At 36.9% G+C, this 18,016-nt stretch overlaps 4 protein-coding genes across 4 annotated transcripts; 1 reads left to right on the forward strand and 3 right to left on the reverse strand.

Annotated features, from left to right (window-relative positions):
- Positions 1 to 5,459: 5,459 nt before the first annotated feature.
- Positions 5,460 to 6,434, reverse strand: LOC120007233. The gene has a single exon (XM_038857440.1). The coding sequence runs from the start codon at positions 6,432 to 6,434 to the stop codon at positions 5,460 to 5,462; it is 975 nt and encodes a 324-aa protein (XP_038713368.1).
- Positions 6,435 to 8,628: 2,194 nt separating this feature from the next.
- Positions 8,629 to 11,664, reverse strand: LOC120006963 (transcription factor ILR3-like). Its single transcript, XM_038857087.1, has 5 exons — positions 11,418 to 11,664; positions 10,777 to 10,839; positions 10,434 to 10,511; positions 10,183 to 10,345; positions 8,629 to 9,151 (listed from the first exon to the last, which is right to left on the reverse strand). The coding sequence occupies exons 1-5, from the start codon at positions 11,564 to 11,566 to the stop codon at positions 8,876 to 8,878; spliced, it is 729 nt and encodes a 242-aa protein (XP_038713015.1). The 5' UTR covers positions 11,567 to 11,664; the 3' UTR covers positions 8,629 to 8,875.
- Positions 11,665 to 13,723: 2,059 nt separating this feature from the next.
- On the forward strand, positions 13,724 to 14,742 carry LOC120008110 (peroxidase 65-like). The gene has a single exon (XM_038858628.1). It carries the CDS (start codon positions 13,758 to 13,760, stop codon positions 14,739 to 14,741), a length of 984 nt encoding a protein of 327 aa, XP_038714556.1. The 5' UTR covers positions 13,724 to 13,757; the 3' UTR covers position 14,742.
- A 1,623-nt stretch (positions 14,743 to 16,365) lies between these two features.
- On the reverse strand, positions 16,366 to 17,191 carry LOC120007234 (splicing factor 3B subunit 4-like). Its single transcript, XM_038857441.1, has 2 exons — positions 16,745 to 17,191; positions 16,366 to 16,506 (listed from the first exon to the last, which is right to left on the reverse strand). The coding sequence occupies exons 1-2, from the start codon at positions 17,189 to 17,191 to the stop codon at positions 16,366 to 16,368; spliced, it is 588 nt and encodes a 195-aa protein (XP_038713369.1).
- Between the last annotated feature and the right edge of the window lie 825 nt (positions 17,192 to 18,016).

Raw genomic sequence — 18,016 nt, forward strand, 5'->3', positions numbered from 1 at the left:
TTTATTACGTTTTCGTTGAGAACTGTATTACTTTTTCGTTGATAAATACATATATATTTAGTTGATAACTGTTTTGGTTTTGTGTTTATGTTTGATAAACTTCTTTTACACTTTTCATATACATGCAAATTTGACAAAAAATGGCCTACAAGATTCCCATCAATGAGAGATTTGGTGCCAAGGTTCTTTCTTTTTCAAAGTTATATGAAACAATAAGCGATATCAAGAGTAAGCTGAGCGAAGATCAGCTGACTTTGTTTAGGGGAACCTGTTTTGGTACTTTCTTACAACTGAAAAACATTAAATGGGCTCCACATATTGTACACCAACTCCTCCTTCTGCAAATACAATCAAAAGAGGATGAAAAGAAAGGGAAGTTGGTGTTTTTGATTGGTGGAAAAGAATCTAGTTTTTCAATAAGGGAATTTAACCTCATAACTGGACCGAGGTGTCACTCCCTACCAGACATCTCTTTATATTTGAAAGAGAAGGAGAAGTCTGGTGAACCTAGGGTGGGCTTGCAGAATAAGTATTTCAATGGAAGCTATCATATTTCCTGCCAAGAGTTACGAAGGACTTTTATGCAGTGCCAAGATCCAGAAAATATCTTTAAGTTGGCACTTGTATATTTTGTTGAGTATGTACTCTTAGGTAGAGACGTGAAGATGCTGATTGATGTTGATTTCTTGAATCTGGTTGATTATGTTGATATGTTCAACAAGTACCCATGGGGGACTTTGTCCTACAAGAAGACAATACAGTCCCTGACTAATTGTCTTGTTGGAAGGTCCGACAAATTTAAGGCCAAGCAGAATGATTATGAATGGTACAATCTACTGGGCTTTCCAACTATGGGTATATGAGGTTATTCTCAGTATTGCAGCAAGTTTTGCAGACTGTGTTGATATGAATTTGTTGCCTAGAATGTTGAAATGGTCATCAACTAAGGCACCAAAGTCGAAGACTGTCAACGATATACTGGAGGAGGATGAGGTAATTATATTTTTCTGGTTTATAATGAAAATGTTAAGTTTGATAATTTACAATTTAGATGTTTTATTTGTTATTGGAAATTTTACGTTGGTATTGTTATATTTACGTTGGTATTGAAGATATTTACGTTGGTATTGTTATATTTACGTTGGTATTGTATTTATTTTATGTTGGTATTGCATATATTTACGTTGGTATTGTAATATTTACGTTGATACTTTATTTATTTACGTTGGTATTGCATATATTTACGTTGGTATTGTAATATTTACGTTGGTATTTTATTTATTTACGTTGGTATTGTATTTTTTTACGTTGGTATTGTATATATTTACGTTGGTATTTTATTTATTTACGTTGATAATATAATTTAGATGTTTTAATTTATATTATTTTTTCATCTTCAGGTTACAGTCTTTGAAATGGTCAACACACACTCAGAAAGTGAGCAAGACTATACATTTAATTGTGAAGGGAATGTAGGTGTCTTGTTAAAGAAGGCAAAGAAAGCCAAGCAACCCATTCAGAACCCTGGAGCTGACTCTGATGTCAGTTCAGTTAAAAAGTCAGATGATACATTTGAGTTGGGATTGCTTGTGAGTTCGTTGATCAGGGGATTGGTCAAGGATACTTTTGGTGCATTAGAAAATAAACTGGATGGGAAGATAAATGATATCTCGGTGAGACTCAGTTCTATTGAGCACGAGATTGTGGGCCTAAAATCTGCTCAGAAGTTGAGCAAAAAAGAAGAAAAAAAGAAAATTGTACATGATAAAGTTGAGGAAAAGGAAGAAAATGTGGGGATTAGGAGGAAGATTGTGAAGATGAGGGCGATAAAAAAGGGGAAGAATGTAAAGAAAAATACTCTGAGAAGGAGCTCACGTTTAATGCCGAAAGCAGCCAAAGAAATATCAGAGTTACAAGAGTTGGAAAAGAAGAAAAAAGTGGGTTTGGAAGAGCTGATTTCCAGGAGAAAGAAGGCTTCAATAAAGAAGAAGTCTTCTTTAAATGATGATAAAGATGAAGTTGGAGCTGATCAGGTGGAAATTGGGCACCTGGAGAAGGGTGATATAACATCCATCGAGGGGGAAGATCACTTGGCAACTGAGTCCAATGAAGTTTTCGATAAAGTTATTAGCGACATTATTGAGAAGGTGGATCAGTTGCCAACTGAAACAACCGATGATGATGATGATGCAAATAGATTTTATGTTGCCCCCCATGTCGATGAGATTGTTGATGATGATGATCGTCATCTTGATAATTCTTCTGTAGCAATTGAGAAGGGTCACAGTGTTGATATCAAGGTTGATGATAAAGTTGATAATTACCAGTTTGAAGTTGATAACAGTGAACGTAAGGTTGATAACCTTACTTTTATGGTTGACAACATGGTTGCAACTACTTCAGATAAGGTTGATACCAATGAATTTATGGTTGGTATCTCTGAAGTTAAGGTTGATCAACCTGATGAACTGGTTGATGCCTCAATTGAAGAAACTGAGAATGAAGAAATGGTTGATGGGGGTAGTTCAATTGCTAATGAGGAGGATGATACTGATGCTAATAAATTACGTTTGTTGGCAAAGCTTGCAACAGAAGGTCAACAGTATCAGAGTAAAAGAATGATGAAGAGGGGTCCATACCAAGTGTCACCATATACGGACCATTCCAAGAAGAAGAGAAAGATCCTCCCAGAGTTCAATCCTATTTCAGAGTATCCGAAAGAATGGAAAGTTGAAATGGATGAATTCTATACGAATCCCATCAATCATGATAAGACAATTGATCTAAAAATAATTGATGCAAAAAAGGAATGGTTTGATACAATCATCGACCAAAGTAAGTGGCTATTAGATACGGTACGCACTTATAACTCTTAATTTGTACATTACATTTTTTGTTAATGATATAGAAATTTATACATTATTTATTATGTTAATGAATGTTTTTAAATTATGTTTATAACTGAATTACTTTTACGTTGACTACTGCTTCTATTTAGGTTGATATCCAATGTTTGTCGTTATTCGTGAATGAATTATAGGTTGATATATGCATATAGATATGGTTGATAAATGTATTTGTTTTGGTGTTTATGGTTGATAAACTTACTTTATTTCTTATAATGATATAAATATGTTATGCAGCATCTTGACGTTGCATTCGAGTTCATTCGTAAAAGAATGTCTGAGAATACTGATATTTTCAGACAAAAATGTGCGATTATGGATACACCTTTTCATGTAAGTATTTTAATTCTCGTTGATTTTATCTATGTTTAGGTTGACATTTATGTTATACTTTTCGTTTATAAGATACACTCTTTCGTTGATAACATAAATATTTTCGTTGAATATTCAATATAATTTTTTTTCCAGACATATCTCAACATCCGTTACAAATTGCACGAAGAGAACAATGAGCCTTCACATTGGGATCGTGATGATCTTCTACTGCATTTTGTTGACGGATCTAAGGAAAATATGGTCTCTTGGTCCATTTTGGATAGGGTTTATTTCCCAATTAATATAACTGCTGATCATTGGACTGCTGGTGTGATAGACCTTCAAGAAAAGAGGATCATTTGTTATGATTCACTTATCAAGCACACCAGACAGGAGACATTTAGTAATGAAATGAAATCCATTGCAACATTGATCCCCAAGATGCTGAAGCGGGCCAACGTCATCGACGATGAATCTCCATGGACCATAGAGCGTCAACCTGAAGTTCCTCAACAACAAAATGGGTAAGGTTTTATATTCCTTTAATAAATATTCTTCTAATAAATAATTGACCTAATTTCGCTTGCTTTTTCGCTCAGTTCGGACTGCGGCATGTTCTGTATAAAATTTATAGAGATTCTCTCAGCCGATAAGGACGTGACCATTTTGAAACCTGAGGACATGGGATTTATTAGGAAAAAATTTGCAGTCGAGACATGGAAAATGGGCACGATGAGAATGTAATTTTTATTTGATTAACATATTATGTTTATTTAATATATACAATTGTAATTATTTCAATTATTTCATTTATATATATGATATTCTATATTTACCAACGAAGACAGTTTGAGTAACCAACGGAAACAGTAAGAGTTATCAACGTTACGAATAATAGTTATCAACGAAAAACTATGGACTATAACATAACTACCAACGGAAACAGTAATAGTTATCAACGTTACCAACAATAGTTATCAACGAAAAACTATGGACCATAACATAACTACCAACGGAAACAGTAAGAGTTATCAACGTTACGAATAATATTTATCAACGAAAAACTATGGACCATAACATAACTACCAACTGAAACACTAAGAGTTATCAACGTTACGAATAACAACAACCAACGGAAACAAATAGAGTTATCAACGTTACGCAAACTAGTTATCAACGAAACATGAGATAGCCTAACAAATAAAAACCAATGACCAAGTTCAATGATAACTCTCATTGTGCTGACGTGCTAGGGTTTACACAAATGGGCTCACTACAAGTTTGACGGTTGTGACCATCTTGTTTGCAACGATTGCATTTTCTTTTTTGTATTTGCTCACCGGATGATGGAATTCGACGTTTCTTTGGTCGTCCACTTTTTCTCCTGGTTTCTGGAGGTAAGACAACCCTCACTTCCTCAGTCAAAACATTAGTGCCTTTGTTCAAAACAGGGTTGATTGGTTCTACGTATGCCAATAGCAGCCTGTCAGTACGATAATATTACTAACACAATGAAATTATTGGTAATTTTCTAACTCTACATGCTGCAAAAGCGTGGACGCAAGGTATATGGTCAATATCAAAAACTCTGTAGGAGCAAGTCTTGCTGGCCAAATCCACTTGTCCTCCATCATCACCATCTTTAACAAGAAAAGTATTTATACTAATAGGCTCCACAGTCATGACCCTAGACCTGAAAATTTTTAAATTTTTAATTATCAACGATAAAATTATAGTAGTCAACGAGAAAAAAATAGTTATCAACGAAACATTTAGTCAACGAAAATAAAAAAATTCTCAACGAAATATATAAATCATCAACCAAAATCATCAAAGTTATCAACGAAACATTTTATCCACTAGAACAACAAAATTATAAACGAAATATTTAAATCATCAACGAAAATTCTCAAAGTTTTATCAACCAAAATAAATAAATTCTAAACGAAATAAACAAATCATCAACGAAATTTCGAAAGGTTATCAACGAGAATTAAATTACTTTAAATACCTATTCCTTCTTTCTTCTGCAACTTTATCGTAGTAGTCAGTCAGTTCACCTTTCATTTCAAGAGCTATTGATCGTCTCTCATGAAACCATCGTTGTAATAAAGATAGCAGATGATCCATCAACTTCGTAATAAGTAAGGTTCGAGCATCCCTCAATATTCCATTTAAGCATTCAGCAATATTTGTTGTCATGATGTTATACCGTTGTCCAGGAAAATAAGCCCTAGACTATTTCTCAAAACCAGCTTCACTTAAATACTTGAAAACATTACCTGCATTGAATCTGCGTATTTGGTTCATGATATGGTGAAACTCCACCTTATTGTATGACTTTGCTGCCTTGTAGAATACAGAGATGACGGAATCACTAAACTTTTTGGACTTCAAATTCTGACCAATGTGATACATGCAAACACCATGTATGGCCTCTGGAAAAACTCTCCAGATACTTTTTTCAATACTTGCATTCTTGTCCGATATAAAAACAAGTGAATCCATGCTTCCAATAGCTCCATTCAATTTTTCAAAGAACCATGTCCACGCATCATCATTTTCTGAATCCCCTACTCCAAAAGCCAAAGGATAAACCTGGTTGTTTCCATCCAAACATGTGGCAACAAATAATGTTCCAAGATACTTACCTTTCAAATGAGTTCCATCAACACAAATTACAGGTCTTATACAAGTACGAAAACCTCTTAATGATGGTCCAATGGCCATGAAACAGTATTTGAATCTTTTGATAGAATCCAACTCAATATGTGTAATCGTTCCTAGATTGTTTGATTCCAATTGTGCAAAAAAAGAGGGAAGTTCAGCAAAAGATTGTTCTGGCATATCATGTAATGAATGTAAGGCACTTTCTCTAGCCCTCCAAGCTTTCCCATAAGTGATTGAAACTCCATGCACTCTCTGAAAATCCTTGACAATGTCATTTGGTCTATAAATGCAACTAACCCCCTCATATTTAGACTTAATGCATTCCCCCACAACCCAACCTGTTGCTTGACGAGCTTCATGAAATTCAAAACAAGAAGAAGACAAATGTTCGTCACGATATACCTTTATGACGACAAAACAAGTGTCCTCAACTCTTGTTGCTCGAAGCCACCACTTGCATTCACCTACTTTGCATCGAACAACAAAAAGAGTTTTTGTCGATTTTGCCACTTTGAATTCGAAGTGTATATGAAACGCATGCATGCATAGCTTTTTAAACTAGCGCTTTTTGTCTGGAAATATTTCTCCGACTTTCAAAACAGCATATGAATCATCATGTACAACAGGTGAGATCATATTACCACAGCTTTGTGACGCACCAATTGAATTAGAACCGGCAAATCCAACATTACCCTCAGAAGAAAAATTTTCCTGGGCAGTTGTATGATCATTGGCGTTAACTTCTAATATATTTATCTGAGGTTCGTTAAGATCATCAATGTTCCGGCTGAATCCAACTATGTCAGGTTCATCAAACAATTCTGTATCTGCAATATCATATCGATCATCATTTAACTCAAAATTTACCTCGGTAACATCATCATATACCTCTCTATCAGTGTTTGAAATGCATAGCGATCTCCCAGGTATGTTCTTGTCGCTGTTGCATCGTACAAAAAAATGAACATCCCTGTCACCTTCAATCTCAACAGGTTCAGTTGGACCATGGACATTGAAACTATACTTCAATTGGATGTTATGTGTCCGACGATCGATATTGGTCAATTCGTACACCATATCCAATAATTGGTTGTAGGAAATGTCATTTGGAATGATCATGCCCTTACTCTTCCCACCCTTATATGCATAACTGAGACCAACCTTTTCCCAAGACCCACAATAACGAACCAATATGCTAACCTCTTCCATTTCTGAATCACAAAATAAGTGAGTATTCAACCAAAAAATTCAACGAAAAGTAACAGGGTTATTAACCAAAACTTGCATCTGAAATATTAAAAACCAAAAACATGCAATTTGTCAACGAAACAGGCACAAATTATACATGTTTAGCAACGAAAAGTAAAACAGTTATCAACGAAATACCTGCAATTGGTATGATATAAGAAAAGTAAAACAGTTATCAACTAAAAAAGCTGTCTATATCAACGACAATACAGTCATTTAGCAACGAGATTACACACGTTTAGCAACCAAAATATACACGTTTAGCAACGAAAATACACAAGTTTAGCAACGAAATATATTTACTGGTGTTTTTAATACACTAATAGAATAGTGAAGTGTAAGAGTACACTTTCTGCCATTTACGATTGGTCGAACCATCTTCTGCGCTATACATCTAGCCATGATTAAAGTTGTCGTGTGAGAAACCCACTTCATTGAAATCATGATATTATCAACCATATAAATGTTTTATCAACGAAAAATTGCTTGAGTTAAACGAAAACTAACGCAGTAACCAACGAAAAATTTGTCTCACATCAACGAAAAATCATTTATCAACGAAATATTTGTACTTGTATATTAACTCATAAAATGCACTACACTAACCTTAGTTTGGTGCTATCTTCCTTCTCGACTTAAATGACAAGATTTTTGAGCACAAGACATTGTACGGTAAAATGCAGACTCGGTGAAGTATGAGACGAAGGGTTGGACACTTAGTGACCACGGTGAGCACTTATATGTTCTAGGGGAACGAATACGGAGATTGCGTTGCCGACTTTAGGCTTGTTTGCGTCTTCGACGACGTCGCTATGGCAGCTTACGGTGCTTAGACGTCCCGATACTTCAACCTTGAAGATTTGAGCTTTGGCTTATGGGTTTCACTAGATCTGTGACAAATTTTGAATGAAAGGGGTATACATGGCCGGTTTTACTGGGTTTGAAGGAGAGAGAGAGAGTGGTTTCGCAAAGGGAGAGGAGTCTTTTTGGGAGGGAAAACCATTTTTAGGGTTTAAGAGAGAGGTGATGCATGAAAAGGCGTGAAAGGATATGATGTCTTTTCTTTTGTCAAATGGGTTATATTTAAGTATTTTGAAAAGAAGGGTTAGATTTAAAAATTGTTTATTAGCGAGGGTTATTTTTCAAAAAAACCCATACTTCAATCGACACATGTCACACTCACTTCATATGTTTCTATATCCTTATCCTACTTTTTGTTTGTCAAATCTGACACAACCGAGGTACTTGACTTTCATACTCTTACACTATGTCATCCTATCCAATATGACCCAAGTGGGAAACACAATTCCTGAGACCCATCCTGACTCTCATATAACTACACAGGTTAGGCCCGTGGAGTCAGATAGTCCAACTTGGTTTTTGTCGTTATATGACCCAGTGGGGCCACACAATTTTTGGTAACTACAATAATGAATGCACTACATACGTGTAGGTAAGGAATAAAATATATTTTGGAACATGGTAGAAACTAGTTAATTTGCAAGTTTTCATCAAAAAGTTGCAGTAAAAAGGATACTAACTCTAGTTTAGAAATCTATTTTTGACTACAGAGGGTCAGAACAGCATAAACAAGTTCTACATAGAGGATGCCCATTTAAACAAGTTCTTTCACCTGTAAGATGTCCAAATAACCATATTTGAAAGCAGTTGATAATATATCTGAGCACTGACATGGTTCAGGTAGCATGCGCTATATAAGATGATCGATCTCCAAATTAAGCTACTGGAGGGCGAAGAACGTGATCCTGTGATGTATCAACTGCTGCAGGTGGCATGAATTGCCACATTGCGAGGCCAGGGTACCCGATGAAAGGCATCAGATTTTTACCAGCGGCTTGACCTTGACCTTGACCTTGAGTGGCAAATGCAGTTGGCACTGCAGAGGGATGAGGCAAGAAGCCTGGTGCTCTCATGTAATTGACTTGCTGCTCCATTTTCTCTTTATCTGACTTTAGCCTCTGCTTCTCATCACGAAGTTCATTCTTCTCAGTCTGATCGGACAGAAATTAAATAAATGTCAACACATATTCACCCAGTATGTATGTTTGAAGGTAAATTTTGTTTACACCACATAAACTACTACGTTTACATCACCTATTTTAATCCTATAAGTTTACATCCATATTTTATAAGTTTACACGAAATATTTAATGGATAACCTAAACTACCCTCCACTTGCAAAATTGTGATTGGCAAAGTGTTAAGTTTACACACCCTCTTATATGTTAACCACCAAACTCACTTATCAATTGATACAAAGACTGTCTGTTGCTGATGAGCAGCTTAGGGAGCTTTACTTTGTTTCCCAGTACATGTTTTGCTTGCTGTTTATACCTGGAATTTTATAATCGTTATCCTAGATAATGTTATCATCCATGTGTGAAGCATGATGCATATAAAGTTGCATAAGTTTGCAATTGACAAATATTTTTGATGACCAACTAGTGACTGATGGAAAAGTAGACAATTAAAACAAGTCTGGGTTTCAAAATTAACACTTCTTCACCAAAATGGCCGTCAGTCATTCTCTGAGGCTGACTGCAGATTAGGCTTTTCATAATATGCATTACTGAGAGCTTGTGAAGAAATTCTAAAAATATCAAAACAATTACGGTAAACCCTTCTGTGTCTGTATCAGTGTTTGCGAAACAGTATAGAGACTACAATCAGTATAGAGAATAAACTATTAATGCATAAATTTCAAATTTTTTTTGTGAGAATTAGTGTGTAAACCTATAAGCTATAAGTTTCTACTTCAATATGTAAATACATATTTAATATTTACTTTCAATAAAATGGTATATGTGTTATTCCAAACAGGGATATATATGTAAATAAAAAAATGGTGTCAACTTAGTAGAATTTGTGGTGTAAATAAAATCTTTCATGTTAGAATCATTAGATAACAGGAAGTAAAAGGCCACACAAACTAAGCAGTTGTTATTTATCTTTAATAATTAAATGTATAATGGGAAAAAGAAGAGTAACTTCAAGTTAATGTATGAGATACAGAAATCCACACCTTCAATTCTTTAATCTTAGCTTGCAAATCCTCATTCAATTCTTTGAACCTCTGGGCTTCACTTCGCAACTGGGACACCATTCGAACAGCATCACTCAAAATGACAGTCTTGTCTGTTTTTGGAGGCCTTCCAGGCTCCAGGATAGAACTTAGCTCCAGAAACCTTAGAATCAAATACAAAAGTCAATTTGGATATTATAAATACCAACAAAGTGAACAAGAGAGGATAGAGAACAATTGCAATCGCATGCCTCTCATTAAGCTTATCCCTCCGCAATTTCTCCCGGCATGCTTTGGAACCAGACGAACTGTGTGATTCAGATCTCAACCTACAACAATAAATCGACAGAACTTCATGGTTGTTTGAGCACATCACCCCACTTATCAATGAAAAGAACTGTACATCACCATAGAGACCATGAACAAACCATGGAAGTAGGTTTAAAAACATTATGGATGGGCAAACACATGTTCAACAGGGAAGCTACCACCACCAAGAAAACAGTCACATAAAAGTAAGCAATCAATCATGTGGAATTCACATCACTAACTTCACCAGCAGGCTAGCAGATTAAGGGGAGCAGAGACCCTTACCGTTTCTTTGAGCCAGCTTCATTGACATTATCTGAAGTGCCAAACGAGAAGTCAACTTCCACGCTATACAAAAGAACACCACAGTCATCCATATATCAAAATAGAAAAATCACTAAGAAAGGAAATTGAACACTGTACGCACATTTTATGGTTGGCAATTAGTTCAGTAACTTCTGAGTTCGGATCATCGAACCTCAATTTCATTCGCGGATGAATATTAATGAATTAACGATCCAGATATCAATTAATGTTATTCTGGATCTCTTTTCTCACTCAACGTCACTATACAGCATGTTGTGTGAGCCTTCACAAGCATCCAAATTTAGATTGAAAGAATATCTTTTAGTTTTTCACTCATCCAGTTGATTCACGAAGTGATAACGGATTCACGGTTCATCACAAAATCTAGATTGTAATCATAAGCTAGAAGATGCCTGATCACAATATAGGACATGCATATCAGTGTAATCAGTTCAACTAATCCAAAAAAAAGCCTACTCGGCATTGATTTTGAAGCCAACACAAATCAAAACAACGAATTGCAGCTTCGTTAACACTTTCTCGCTCTCTTACTTTCCGGGCAACCAAACGGAGACTTAAAAAAGAAAATTAAAAAAAATTGGCAAACATAACAGATCTACCTTGCATTAGAGGAGCAATTGAGGGATTGAGGACCCCAACTGAAGCAACCAGAGGCCGACGCCGGGAAGTCGCCGGTGACGATTGGAATGGTGTCCACCAATTCGTAATCGAAGAGCCAATTAGAATTCTCTGATGATTCAATCTCCATTTACATGTATGCGTCAATTGTGTGTTTTGCGTGGGCAACTAAGGATAACCTCTGTGTTTGCTTGGATTGGTAGGAAACAGAATTTAAAACGCAAAAGTGATGCGAGCGTTGAGTTTGGCACAGTATGAGCATCAGACCATCGGTTTCAAAGGGGCAAAATGGTATTTTTCATCCCATCATTATCGGTCAGGTTTCATTTTCGTTCCTCAACTTTTTTTTCCTCCCTTTTTTTCCCCCAACTATGGGGAAGTACTCCGTTTGTCCCTCGATTAAATCTGGTGACTGAAAAATCCAACGTGACATCTTATTGTTCGTCAGATCAGATTTCTCCGACGAGCTATATAAGTGTCACGCAAGCATTTTCCAACCTCAATCTCACTTCAATGATGAAAATGATACTTTTCAATAATTAAGGGACAAAAATGGAAGAAAAAAAAATTTAGGGACGAAAATGAAACTCACCCATAATTGAATGATGAAAAGTATTTTTTACCGTTTCAAAGGAGTAAACGCGGGCTTGTAACTTAACGGGCCACCTTTGGGTCTGGATTGGGCCTACTTACCAACACTCCAAATACGTTTGAGGGCGTTTAAGAAGTCCACAAAAAAGCCCATCTCGCTAAAGCCTCGGGTATTACCCTGTCAATCTAGGTTATCAACTTATTAAGGTTGATTATCGGTCAACGAGTTAAAGATGTGATATTTCAAGTTCAAAAATGCTAAGGTTACAATGATTTTATGTTCCAACTATCCCAAATACTGAGAGGGAGGCACATTATCCATGTGAAATTATGGACTCTATATGATTGCGTGTATCATTCTCAGCATTTGGGATAGCTGATACAGAAAACACTGAGGCCCTTAAACATAGGCGAACCCAATAAAGGCCTTGAATTTTTTTTTACCATGCATAATTTTTAGACCTTTTGCCCACCCTGTAGCTTGGCTCTTACCCATCATGATATGCCATTTGGCTCAGCCCAGCCTTTTGCCCTCTTCGCCCTCTCGTCTTTCTCTCCTATGCCCTAGCCAGTCTCAGACTCTCACTGTTCTATTTCTGCCTCTCGTCTTTTGCCCACCCTAGGGCTTGCTAGTTTATCGAATAATCAGAAGAATAACTTGGAATTTGTACAACGTTGTTGGTGTTGAATTTCATTATTTGATAAAAAAAAAATTTGTAGCTAAAATGATATTATGGACTGCATGAAGCTTGTCAAGAATTGTCATCGGAATCGAATGAATGATCAATGGTTAAATGATAGTTTAGTTGTGTACATTGAGAAATATATTTTTGATGTTATTCTAAATGAGACTATCAAGAAATGATTTCAAAATATTAAAAATCGTGAAGAACATTTGTAAATTACTAACTTTCAATTAGTACTTGTGGCTACTATATAAACTTTATTATTTTTAAGGTTATTTTTTGTACTGTCAAGGACATAATTAATAAATAATCAAAAACAAAATATTTGGTAGTGCTGCTCCTAAACCCATGCTTAGCTTTGTCACACTGACATAAATTACTACGTCCGCCCCTATCCGTAATACTATTTCAAGTCGAGTCGTTCAGACCAACACACTCTAACACCAGCTATTTGTTTGCTTGTTCCATGCATTCAACACTCAAAAAGACGGTTGATACAGTTGATATACAACCAAATCATGCAAAAATCAAAAGTGATAGGATCTCAGTAAAAAGCATCTCAGTCATCCCAATAGTGTATGTGTCATTCTCTGGTTCAATCACCAAGTTTTGTGAGCCCCTTTACATCAATCGAGGGACAAGATCTACTACTGCGATGACTGTGATGCTTTTTACTGGGATCTCTAACATATTTGTGGAAAAATAACATAATTATAAAACCACACCATGCAAAATTAGCATGAATATAAAATCACGCAAATACTCAAGAGACTCCCGTGCAAAAATAGATATAACTAATAACAATAGATCAAACGTTTTAAAAAGAAATCACTAATTAATGAACAACTAAAAGAAACAACTCCCTAAAACCCCTCCCATCCACACCATTTCCTCTCCTATTAGATACTAGCTCCCTCCTTGTCTCTCTTCATCTCCATTTTTCCTCCAAAAGGAAATAAGCACCAATAATTCTCTCCTGAGGAAGCTATAGAGCAAGGAAGCAGGGTCTCCACCGCCCCGGCCTCGCTTCCCCCCTCTCTAATTATGGCTTTTCCTATCCTTCTCCTCCTCCCCCTCTTCCTCTCCATCCCTATCTCTGAATCAAAGCTCGCCGTCGACTACTACAAGACCTCATGCCCAAGCTTCGAGCAGATAATGAGGGAAACCATCACAACCAAACAAATAAACTCCCCCACCACTGCGGCAGCCACTCTCCGCACCTTCTTTCATGACTGCATGGTCGAGGGCTGTGATGCTTCGGTTTTGATTTCCTCCAATTCTTTCAACAAGGCTGAGCGTGATGCAGACATCAATCTCTCCCTCCCCGGAGATGCATTCGACGTGGTGCTCCGTGCCAAGACCTCTCTAGAACTCTCCTGCCCCGGGATTGTCTCTTGTGCTGACATTCTTGCACGAGCCACGCGTGATCTCATCACAATGGTCGGTGGTCCATACTACCCCGTTCGCTTGGGGCGTAAGGACGGGCTCGTGTCCCAAGCTTCGCGTGTTGAAGGTAATCTCCCTAGAGTTAACATGACATTGACAAAGATCATCTCTTTATTCAAATCCAAGGGATTCTCAGTACAAGAAATGGTCGCGTTAACGGGCGGACACACAATCGGATTCTCTCACTGCAACGAATTCGCGAACAGGCTATTCCGTTATAGCAAAACTACACCAACTGACCCCAACATGCACCCCAAATACGCAGAGGCATTGAAGAAAACTTGCGCAAATTATACCACGGATACAGCAATGTCGGCATTCAACGATGCCATGACACCAGGCAAGTTTGATAATATGTACTACAAGAACTTGCAGAGGGGGTTAGGGCTTTTGTCTTCGGATAGTGCTCTCCTTATGGACCCCAGGACTAAGCCGTTTGTAGAGCTTTATGCGAGGGATCAGGCAGCGTTTTTCGCTGATTTTGCTCGTGCCATGGAGAAGGTTAGTATTATTGGAGTCAAGACTGGGAAGAAAGGAGAGGTGAGGCGTAAGTGTGATGCGTTTAACTCTATCAAGACCTAAGAGAGAGAGAGAGAACAATTTAGTTTTTTCTTCGCTTGGGATACGAATGAACAGCGAAAGTTTATGTTAAGATGACTCGTTATTCAGAAGAAGAGGGATTGTAAAAGTGTACATGAATTCTATAAACTGATGCTTTTGCCAAATATTAAATTATTTATCATTAATATTATCTCTTTCATTTTACGATCCTAATCAATATATAGATTACTGCCTTTGTTCAACTAAGTCCGGGATTTCTTCAATTTTTATAGAAAACGAAATGGCCTTGAATATCTATTTACTAATTTATACCTCCCGGCTAGCTCCCGCTAACCCCAGCGAACATTTAATCTTGCCTACATTCATTGGTGAAGGTACTCCTAATCGGTTGAAGATCAAATCAACAGTTTTGTCCATCTTGCAAATAAAACATATATTGTCTAGACAAAATTTTTGAAACAATACCTTTATTTTCATGTCTTCATTGCCTACTTTGATTTCACGTTTCAGTAAAATATACACACGAATTGTTTCTGGATTATAATTTGAACACCTTTTTTTTGAGCTATCTAACATCAATAACTCGGCCTCTACCACTTGTAAGATCGAAGTTTTAGACAAATTTCCTTTGAAGTGGACACCTGAATGTCAAGTATGGCTCGTGATAATCTACTTCAAGAGTACTATACTGTGACTCTTTTGTCACCTGAGACGTTAATTTATCTACTAAAGTATCTTGGGTCTACCCAGTATCCCAACGCCACAATTCCATTTTTGTCTAAATTTTAGAGTAAATGGGCTCATCCTTACACGTACTAACCAATAAAGTGAGAATGGGATTGGAAAAAACAATGGGAAATGCATACTCAGCAGTCTTCCATCTTGATATGTCAGTGAAGCACATGCATGTCCCCGTCCTATATGAGAGGGTAAATTAATAAAGCTAGCTGGAAGGGGCCTTCGACTAATGTTGTTGTCTTTTGTCTTGTTAACTTTATTTATTTACGCATTCACTTTTATGTTAATGTTTTGTTTTGTTTGGTAATGTGATTCCAGCCTTGCAGATTCCGTGACAAGCCTTAAAAAAGTTAAAATTACACAGCACCTCCAGTCACCAAATTAAATGACATTCCTCGTCCAAGGCCTGATTCTGAGCCTTTCTCACTACTTCTGTACAAGACCTTAGAAATCACCCACCCTAGCATAACTGTTTGCGCAAGTCAATTTTGGGAATGTCGAATGTTCATATAAAAGCAGAGTAATTAATTTTAATTGAATGCTACTCTTACATTCTTGTTTGGAGTATCACAGGGCTTCAAACTGTTGTTCGCAGGGTCTTGAGTATAACATTCCCAGCTGCCAAACATGCCTTAAGGTTCCCATTGCCCAAGGGGAGTAAATGAGCGAAAATCACTCGCTACTCGCTAGTCGGTTATGCGTCGACAAACCCAGCTCGGGATTTGATAACTATAATTTGGACAATATTTTATAATTATGTATTTTATATTTTAAATATTATTTTTTTATATTATTTCATTTTAGGGTTTAGGGATCACATTAAAGAAATTTAGAATTTTTATTTTGAATATTCAAAATAATTTTTTTTTAAATTTATGTCTATGTGAAGTAATTGTAATTTTTTATTCTAACCAACCAAAAATCCAAACACACTGGCAAGTAATTTCCGATCCAAACACAGAGACAAGGAATTTCCTGACATACTCATTCCATTTCCATCTCTAAATCTGCGAACCAAACTAGGGATAATGCTCGTAAACATTACAACCTGCATACAAAATACAATTCCAGGTACGGATACCTATGATAATGAATGACCGATAGAACCATCAAGAACAGTGAATACAAATACAATTCCAGTCGGACTGTTCTTCCACAAGGCCTCTCATTCTCTCAAGGCTGTACATACAAATCCATTCGAAAAAAGAAAACAAGAATTGATTCTACTAAAAAATTGTCAAAATCGTGTAAAGAAAGAACCTTTAAGTAATCGGCGACGCATGCACAGGACCTGGAGAAACAACCGCGGGACCCGGCGGACTATACGGCGACGCAGCCCCAGTGAGAGCCGTCCCACCAGTCGGAGGCGGAGGTGGAGGCAACGATGCAGAATTTGGAGGAGGCGTAGCTGGGTTAGTATCAGGCGGAGGTGGACTCAGGCTGGAGCTTGGCGGGCTCAATTGGGTCGGGCTAGGTGGGGTGAACCCAGGGTCCGGAGGAGGGTTCGGGTTAGGCGGACTGAACTGGGCCGAACTAGGTGAGTTAGAACTGGGATTATTGGGGCTTGGATTAGGGAGGATGAGAGGTGGAGAATTGCAGTAATCACCAGAGCATTTGTGGGATTTATTGTGCAGGCCGTGGCGCAGGAGACCGAATCCAAAGACAAGGCCAAGAACCAGCACGACTGTGACTATGAAGATGAAAATCTTTGTTGCTTTTCCGACGTAACACATTTTTGTCTGTTATCTCATACGCAGAAGAACAGCTGCAGCACTGACTCTCTAAATGGCAAATCTGAGATTTTTCTTTTTTTTGCAATTTGTACAGCTGGGTTGGGTTTCTTTCTCATGGTCTCTTGAGGGAATTAGTGGACCGAGCAGATAGGTAGTGTGAATTTTTTGGTCGTTTGGTAAAAAAGTGTTGAGTGAAGCCACGTGAAGGCCATTTTAAAGATTTTTTTTTCTTTTATTTTTGTCTGGCAACTTATTTTATTTATATTTATAAGGCAGAATATACAATAGTGTAGTAATAGCAACCCATAGAATAAAATACCCCAAACAAACAAATGCACAGATAAATCTATCCCAAAAAGTGAAAAAACATAGTGACAAGAGGGAATGCAACTCAGAGTTGTGGTCCTTTTGACTCATAGAGTCACTTGAAAACATATTTGATCGCATCGGTTGAAAAAACTTCGAAAAAATGGTAGCGAAACAGATACAAAGCAAATATATCATGGAATAAGACTTAAAATAATCTATTTGTATTATAAGGAGAGATGAAAAAACAAGGTTGCAGTTGCAGATCCATAGACAGAACAAACTTAAGATAATATGAAAATCAATTGATCTATCAATTTCAGCAATCTTCCAAACATATCTGGAAGTAGAACTAGATCCGGAGGTAAATCGAAGTATAGATCTATCATCTTCATACCCAAAATCACTCATCTTCAAACAGAAATTGTCAATCGGCCAAAGAAACTAATCCACTGCAAGCAATCGCCTAGAAATAGTTGGACAGAGAAAGAAAACTAAAATATATGTTGAAATGATGGA

Source organism: Tripterygium wilfordii, chromosome 10 (assembly GCF_013401445.1).
Source record: "Tripterygium wilfordii isolate XIE 37 chromosome 10, ASM1340144v1, whole genome shotgun sequence".
NCBI classification, from domain to species: Eukaryota; Viridiplantae; Streptophyta; class Magnoliopsida; order Celastrales; family Celastraceae; genus Tripterygium; species Tripterygium wilfordii.

What these genes read in the sequence shown, in the direction of transcription:
- LOC120007234 (XM_038857441.1), bottom strand. Translation starts at nt 17,191, where the DNA reads ATGTGTTACGTCGGAAAAGCAACAAAGATTTTCATCTTCATAGTCACA. An exon ending in CGGTTGTTTCTCCAGGTCCT is followed by an intron (nt 16,507 to 16,744) that starts GTGCATGCGTCG and finishes TTTTGTATGCAG; the next exon opens with GTTGTAATGTTTACGAGCAT.
- LOC120007233 (XM_038857440.1), bottom strand. Translation starts at nt 6,434, where the DNA reads ATGCATGCGTTTCATATACACTTCGAATTCAAAGTGGCAAAATCGACA.
- LOC120008110 (XM_038858628.1), top strand. Translation starts at nt 13,758, where the DNA reads ATGGCTTTTCCTATCCTTCTCCTCCTCCCCCTCTTCCTCTCCATCCCT.
- LOC120006963 (XM_038857087.1), bottom strand. Translation starts at nt 11,566, where the DNA reads ATGGAGATTGAATCATCAGAGAATTCTAATTGGCTCTTCGATTACGAA. An exon ending in AATTGCTCCTCTAATGCAAG is followed by an intron (nt 10,840 to 11,417) that starts GTAGATCTGTTA and finishes TCTTTTGTATAG; the next exon opens with CGTGGAAGTTGACTTCTCGT. An exon ending in CTAAGATTAAAGAATTGAAG is followed by an intron (nt 9,152 to 10,182) that starts GTGTGGATTTCT and finishes CTGTCCGATCAG; the next exon opens with ACTGAGAAGAATGAACTTCG.